This window comes from Juglans regia, chromosome 7 (assembly GCF_001411555.2).
Source record: "Juglans regia cultivar Chandler chromosome 7, Walnut 2.0, whole genome shotgun sequence".
NCBI lineage: Eukaryota > Viridiplantae > Streptophyta > Magnoliopsida > Fagales > Juglandaceae > Juglans > Juglans regia.
In genome coordinates this window covers 39,905,357-39,913,848 of record NC_049907.1, presented here as the reverse complement: position 1 = coordinate 39,913,848, position 8,492 = coordinate 39,905,357, and the positions used below count along the sequence as shown (strand labels likewise).

At 37.4% G+C, this 8,492-nt stretch overlaps 1 protein-coding gene across 1 annotated transcript; it reads right to left on the bottom strand.

The window, feature by feature from the left end:
• Positions 1 to 1,347: 1,347 nt before the first annotated feature.
• Positions 1,348 to 3,694, bottom strand: LOC109007203 (protein PSK SIMULATOR 1-like). Its single transcript, XM_018986779.2, has one exon. It carries the CDS (start codon positions 3,335 to 3,337, stop codon positions 1,586 to 1,588), a length of 1,752 nt encoding a protein of 583 aa, XP_018842324.2. The 5' UTR covers positions 3,338 to 3,694; the 3' UTR covers positions 1,348 to 1,585.
• Positions 3,695 to 8,492: the final 4,798 nt, after the last annotated feature.

The window sequence follows — 8,492 nt, the reverse complement described above, 5'->3', positions numbered from 1 at the left end:
AAACAAGATTGCTCACTACTCGAGGTGTCTGCACAACCTCCTTGTATGACCGAGCCTCTGTCAACGAAGATGGTGGACCTCTCCCCTGAGCACCTTTGCTGCCCACCTCCCTCACGACCACTGCAAGCTTCCTCCACCCCATTCCGTCCCTTTCCCCAGGGATAAAGATGAAGCTCCGGCGCCCACCACCACTGTACTCCACTAGGGCCAGAAAACTACCACGGGGGTTGGATCCCTTTTGCACAATATATCCCCTGTTACCGTCCCTATAAGCAGAGTAGTATACCTTACTTCTAAGTTTAGAACATTCCTCCAATGACCTTGAGACCCAGCTTGCTGTGTCCCAACCCAACCTCAAGGTTTGTGATCCTTTCCAACCCCTCTCCGTGATAAGCACTTCATGCCCCTCCGCCCATATCTCAAACACCTTCGATTCTATTGCTAAACTTCGCATGGAGGACATTAGTAAAATACAGACAAAGCTTCTGTATTAACCTTAGTTCTTGAACCTCCCACAAACTAAATCATAAAAATATATGAATGTTTAGCTTGGGATAAGAGCATTGGAGAACATACTCGCCCTTTTCATATAAAACTTTTATAATGTATGTAGTAGAAAACTTAAGAATATAAACTACAACAGATTCCAGGTCCTCCTAGTAAACACGTTCATTTATTTATTTCATAATTTCAAACAACCAGATATAAAGGAAGATTTGCTTAATATTTAGAGGATCAGAAGCTGTCAATACAAGAGGATTAGAGGAACCAACCATACTAAAGAGATGCATCAATTAGATAAATAAATTCAGGACACCCGAGTTCCAAGATGATAAAAAAAGCTTTCAAGTATGATTTCTGTTACTTATACTAAAAAGTTGAAGAGAATCTATTCACTCTTGTATCAAAGCACTGGTGGACTGAAATCTCCTTAGGAGGGATAAAAATTGACACTTACAATAGAGGCATATCAACCACACAATTCGATTGTTACACTGATGGCAAGTTTTCTACAGAGAGAATAACTATTCAATACATACCTTCAAAATCCATGTTTGCTAAAGTGAAAGAAATAGTTTTAGCTACCAGTTTTAACACCAGTAAGGATGCAAGGGTTCCAAGATGATTTTAAGATGTCACCATTCGTAAAAGAGGCAGGCACCATACGAGATTTTACACAAGTCGCTGACTACATAATGTGCCCAAGTGAACAGTGAACGTGTACTTCACCATTGTATAATAAATGATCTGACTCCATGCATAAGAAGTAAAAATTGCAATCAATACTGGCATTTTGAGAAGGAAAAACTACTGACTGTATACAAACATATATACAAATCCAACAAAGAAAGAAAACGATACTTCTTTTGCATAAATAATTGGAATTATGTACTTCAGAATTCAAACTTCTTGTACCTTGCAACATGATACATTAGTAAATCAGTCCTTAACAATAAAAAGTCTTCAGTGTGCGAAGCTCAGGTATTCACATCCTGTTGAACTATCATCTGTGAGTTCATTGTTGTATAAGGAACTAAAAAAAATGCTCTACCACCCAATTATATATTCATGATATCCAATGTGGTCAATGAAGGTAAGTAGCTCCACATTGCAATTGCCATTCCATGCAGTCCTCAAAATCAAAACTGCTGGCACAGTCTAGTAACGCATTTTGCTGATGCTCGTAGCGACATATGTAATTCAACCCAACTAGAAGCTCACATAATGCTGCCTCTGTCTTTTCCCTATCGGCAAAATAGAGTGTCTGAAGCAACAGAACATTTGTCCGCGTAACAATTTGGTGTTGCTCAAAATTTCGCTCACTTTGCCACCTGATCATATTATGTGCAAGTGGCGCAAGCCACTTTAGAATGCCATCAAGATTGTCCTTCCAATCATGAGCAAGAGGAGCGTCATATATTGCCAGATTGTTGACATAGGACTTGAGATTAGTCCTCAGAGACATTCTTAAGCTCGTAGGTAACATCTGATACAAATCATCCCTAGCTTCCTCGCCCACAAGATGAGGGTAGCGAAGCAACTTCTCAATGATAATTATGACATTTGCATAATGCAAGGCTAAAGCAGAGCCTCCTACGGTGGTGGAAGGAGCATAGACCGTCAACCGGCTCTTGGGACCGAAACGAGCACTTTGCATTACACCGGACTTGTATTCTCGTTGATCCCCACTAAATGGAACACCAGTTTGGGATCGATTAACGTGATTAGAGTAATTCACGTGCTCTCTTTTCCGACCAGCATTGCCAGAGATACAAACTCTTGAAACTCGGCTAATCCGGTCGTCTCGATCACCGTCATCATCGTCTTCATCATACTTGGAAACCGAACTGCTTAAGCTAAGGCAATCCATGAAAAGCCTCCCGGGGCTCGTTCCACACGGGAAACTAAACTCTTCGGGTCGAAACAGTGCTACCTCACCCCTCCGAGAATCAAATTGAGACTTGTAGCTTGTCACCTTTTTCTCCACCGAATGGTTCTCACTACTCCTACTGAAAACCCGTTTCAATTGCTCCGCGCCCGAACCCGTCTGGAGACGACGATGCAAATCAAGCCCACTTTGGCTGTTCTTCGATTTCATTGCAGGGTCCCCAAAGACGATACAAATCCTAGAGTATATTGTGCACACCGTCCTGGCCAAGAGCTCCACAACCTTATCGTACGTCTGGTTCCAAAGAGAAATTTCCTTGAGATGCCTCACGTCCTGCCTGCGCCAAATCAGTTTCTGCTCGAAAGCCCTCTTACTCTCCTTGTGCTGATTGTGCTGGAACTTCTTCGTCGACTGTTCCAGCTCATTCAACACCTCCAATTCAGTGTACAGGTTTGCCGTCGCATTCACAAGCCTCTCCATCTTCCTCACCATTCCCTCCATATCCTTCACCAAAAACCCCAATTCCCTCACATCAATAACCCCACTCACGACGTCCCCATACACGTGCTCGAACCCTTGCAAGGCCGGCTCGGTGCATTTCTTGCCCAGCCTAGACACCACACAGGAGACATGGTTCAAGTCGTCGAGCTTCTCCGACAGAGCGAGCTCCAGAAGGTGGACCTCGTCGGAGGACACCAGGTTTAACACTCCTTCGGATTTCAAGACCTCGGTCTTGAGCTTGGAGATCTCGGAATCGGTCAGGGATTTATGGAGAAGAACGGTCTTTGACATAACGGTGGCTACCTCGAAGGAAAGGATGCCTATGGTTTGCTTTGGGACATAGTTGTTCTTGGGGCTCTTCCTCTTTGAAGGTTCGAGAAGGAGCTTGTGTCTGAGATTGGAGCTTACCTGACTACCTATCTTTACAATCCAAGGCTCCGCAACCATTGCTCCCTTCAAGCCAAGGAAAACAAAAAAAAAAACAAAACAAAACAAAACGTAGAAGCGCGGAATTCAAACCATAAAAGCCAGATCTGTTGTAATCATATATCGGTACACCACACTCGCGTGCTATAGAAAAGTGAAGGTGAAGATAGCTCGCGTGCGGGGCATTTGAGCAGGCGTGGAGAAGACAATGGGCGTGCGAAATCGAGACACAGAAGACGAAGAAGATGGGTTGGCTAGTAAACAATGGCAGCAAAAGGGTTCTGGCTGAGAGCCGCACACTTTGGGAGTTGGGAGGACTGAATGAGAAGCGGTGAATGAAGGAAATGATTTGCTTCAAAAGGGATTTGAAAGTGGTCCGCCCGACGGTGAAACTCCCTTCCTTTTCAAAGTACAATATTACCTCAGCCTTTTCAATATTGTTATTATTATTTTCAAAAAGTAACAACTCCTCTGGAATTTCCTTTGTTGAATAGCTGGTATGTGGAGTCGGACTTTCTTTTTTTTTTTTTTTAAACCAACCAATATTTCATTCATGTCTAATTATTAGTAGAATTTTGCGTGGGAGAGCAGAGGTAGCGGGAAGGAATTATTTATTTTCAAAATAATATTTAACCAGCATCTTAGGCTAAGCCAAATTTGGCCAGCCAAATAACTTAAGCTATAATTACTGTTTATTTATTGAGTCTATTATAATAATTTATTATGTACTTTATGTAAATTTTAATCAAATTCTAATTTTATTGAATCCACTGTTAATACTCTTATAATTTCTGAATTTCCTATTGAATCGGATGGGACAAGTTTGTGAGAGACAAAGGTAAGTTTTTGTTTTCTTTTTCCCTCACAAGTAAAGGACAATTTTTAGCTCAAATCTCCGGTTCAAGTATTAATTGCTTTTGGTTTTTCTTCGAAATTCTACGTTCGCCGTAGATCTGATCTTTTTTCAAATTTTTTCTAGGCCAGAACCAAAGAGCCACATATGTGTATACACATACAGTACAGGCTGTGATGTAACAGGTGGAAGAAAAGACACGTTACATTCATTCATACTTGGATCGACACCCTTCCCAGTGGAAATGCATCAAAACTTTGGTTGGATTTTACCTGGGATTCATGCATTTGAATCTGGGCATGCAATATGGCATGAAGAAGTGGTTCAAAAGCATGTTTGACTTGCTAATCTCCCTCCCCATCTCCCCCAAATTAAAAGTTAATTTAGTAGGCAAACTGCTATGCAATTTGGAGTTTAATGTCAAAGTGTACACATATGGCAGAAGGAAGCAACTTGTTTGTGTTTGAATCTTCGTCTTAAACTGATAAGAAGAGGTAAATTTAATTATTTAAATTATATTTTTAACAAATTGAATAATAGTAAAGTGTGCCCATCATGCATATGCTGGTCAATCTGAGGAGAAACTTCTGTTGGGTTGCAGGAATTGCAAATTACGGGGAAAAGTTGGTGTGGACTAGCATTGTTAGTGGTTTAGAAATATGGTAATAGTTGGCTTACAAGTTTGCGACTAAAGTGTTGGGTTAATTTGCTTTAGGTGTCACTTGCTCCTCTGCCATCGTGATCCTGCATTTGCCTTTCAGAAGTACAGCCAATATGGGTGTGTTGGAAGCTGAACTTCCCCGAACAACTCATGATAGTCCCCTTTGCTTTCACTACTTTTCCATACGCACAAAAGAGAAAAAAGAGCAAGAAAACAAAAGAATCAAATAAAGTGACGTCAATATAGGAAGATAATATAAAATGCCCGTATCTAAAGTCCCTTTCAAGCGTGTAGCTTACAATATAAGACTTTGGATTAGCGTTGTGAATAATATATGTATTATCTTGAGAAAATGATGTATTTGGATGAAATGTGACCGGCTACGAGGGGATTTTTGTCAAAAGGTTGGACTAAGTGGGAGTTGGTAGCTTGTTTTCCTTGAGACAGAGCATGCTTAGGGGCAAAGACCAGCCACATGGAGATTCGGATCAGTACAGAAAGAGCAACCAAATAATGACAAGAAGAAAGATGGGAGGAATCAATTAATCATCTCCAAGTTTTTCCTTAGAATGTGAGGTAAGTCCACTGTGAGAAACAACTATTATTATCGCTGTGAAGAAATCAATGGAAAATTTAAGCATATTAATGTTAGTATGTCATTTCATTTTGTCTCCTCATTTTGACTGTTCATATATTTAATTTTTTTTAAATTTTTTTTACTTACTCAATAAGGAAGTGACTATTAGTGTATTGATATTTTTTATTTTTTAAAAATGTTAAAAAATGTGAAAAAAAAAATTTGCCTAGATGGCACAGCACGCTCAGCTATTGTTGGACTACAGCCTAGAATCACTCTAAATTTAATGTGATGTATTTTGTTTGTTTATTAGGCGATTGGATGGGTTGACAAGGGGAGCAGAAAAATTAAGAAGACGTACAAATCTAGTATCCAAATTAGCCATGTTCTTGCCCCTTACTTAATTGGATGTTGAGGTGCATGGGCGCTTTTTCATTTCAAATCAATGGGTAAGTTATGTTCATTTCTGGACCTAGGGGGAACCCTGAACAACAGATCAAAACTCCCGTGTATGTATGTCAATTCAATCAAATGGAATCGTTGTATATGAGTATGATTGCATGTGCTTGTAGAGACTTTTATTTAGGAAAAAAGTGGAAAAAGGATCATAACAAGGTCTTCGAAGATACGTTAGATAAAAGAAGACAAGAGGAAAAAGAGGCATGAAGGAGACCAGAGAGGTTGATGCTTACTAATTCCCGCGCATATGGCATATTCATTTTATATAGTAGCTAGGGATATATATATTTTATATATATATTGTCCATGTCGTAGAGGTGCAGGTGGGGGTGGGTTTTTCTTTTGTCTTTAAGATCTTAAGAGTTTCTGACGCGCATTTGACCCTATCAACCGCAACTGCAGGGTCATCAATAAACTTGTTAACAAACTAATTAATAATATATGTCTTAATAATATCAATTGACACAAGATATATACGGAACAACTCTTTCGAGAGTGACATAGCGGCATGTTTTTTGCGTACGAGATAGCGTGCATTCATAAAATCTCTCGAGTTTACATATTTTGTGGGCTTTAATTGGCAAAAGTTTTGGACTACTCCTCTTTTCGTTTGAGAATAGTCAATTGAGTCCGAAAGATATTGGGGTATTGAGTAATCAGTTGTCGATGTATTTGGGACACGCCCCAATCTTAGCAGGCCATTACGACTCAAGCAAGCCCCACGACAGTATAAAACGAGCTGAACTAGGCCCAGCTCTTTGCAGTCATCAAAAGGACTCCAGGGAACCTCCTGCCTAGTGCCTTTGTTGCTGGCTCGTTCATCGAACCACTCTGGAGTCTGGACTCAAACACGATTGAAATGAAATCAGGCATCAAAATCACGTTTTCTTTTTTAACCTACTGTTGTGTCCGGCCATCAGAAATACGGAAATACCGCACTTGGTGTTGGTGTTGAGAAATAATTCTATATTATCTGTAAATTAGATATTATACATGTTTATAAGAAATGAATAATCTTCTCTTGTTAAATCGATTTTATGAGATGAATTAAATTCATAAATTTCTTCAATTGGATATTATTTATATTTTCATGGCTGCTCTTTCGTTCTAATTAATTGGAATTTTTTTTTTTTTTTTATAGGTACTTTGGAACTCTTTTAAGACTGCAAACTTTCAAATTCAACCTTTGATATTCATATAATATATGGGTAGAAACCTTCTGCAATTTTTTATTTTTTGTTTTCTCTAGTTAATAGACCTGTCTGGAGTTTAATATTGCAGCAAATAGCTAACCCTCTAGGATCTAGATTTATCGCGAATAGTCAGAGACGACAAGTGACGTTAAATGTTTGGTCTTGGGAGTTTCTAGAGCTCGCTTTTTTCTGTGAACTGGTCTGGATTTGAGGTGTTCTGGCTCTAGAATTCCCCAAGCTGTCCAGCAACAACGACTTTTCTTCAATATCAAATCAATGGGCCTGATCTGGTTTGTCCTTGACAAAGTTTCTGAATATGAACCACCTGGTCCCTCCAACTGGAAAATTATGTCCCATTTGAAATTAACTGCATGCAACACAATTTATAATATAAGTGTAACAGTAAATCAAGTATTTTCAGAAGTTGATAGGAAGCGTGTTGAAGAACTGATAGGAATGAATATTTTCAAGCTTCATGTACAGTTAGATATATAGACTAACTAAGAGAGAGAGAGAGAAGAATCGCTGCACTTTGAATCTGTGTTCACCTTCAAATCTACTCGCTCTTGACATAAATATATATATATATATATATATATATATATATACTAGCAGTGTATGTACGTGCGATGCACGTTTGCCCTGTATTAGGTTATTCTAAAATATAAACATCTAGTGTAGAATAAGAGAATTTAATGATTAGGTCTATGAACATAATATAATTAATTGTTTAAGTAAATTATAATTGTTTAAAGTCTCTAATAATAGATTTAGACAGACTATATGCTTAAGCAAGTCAGGAAAGTGAATATTACATAATTGTTTTTTTGGTTACTGAAAGTAGAGTCTAAAATGACTAAATATTACATAATTATTTAATCGGAAAGTACATCTCTATTATTTACAAACTTTATTATTAATATTCATAAAATTTTTATTTCATTTTGTTCTTGAAGCATATTTTAAAATACAAGTTTATGCACAATATTAATTTTATTGAATGTATACTCTATTTTATCAAATTATTTAATTAAATTTTCGATTTTTAAAAATTTTAATATTTTATTAATTGATTATGTATAATTATATGGGTAAAACTGTAAATATTGATGTAAGTATTTACATATAGAACTAAATTTGTCAGTACAATTTTATGAGTAATTTTATAACAATTTTTAATTTTTTTTTTCTATAAACATGCATATGTAACTAATAAGATATAACATTTAAATATGTTGGAATAACATTTAATTTGAAATTATAATTTAATACAGCTCAAAGTTCAAACAGAATAAATATTGAATAAATGATATTAAATAATTAATTTAAAAGATTCTAAAATCAGAGAAGCAAAATAAACTATTTCAGTTATTAGTTCACAGTATGAAACTAAAAAGTTAAAAGATCCATACTTTTGATATTTTTATAAGCAG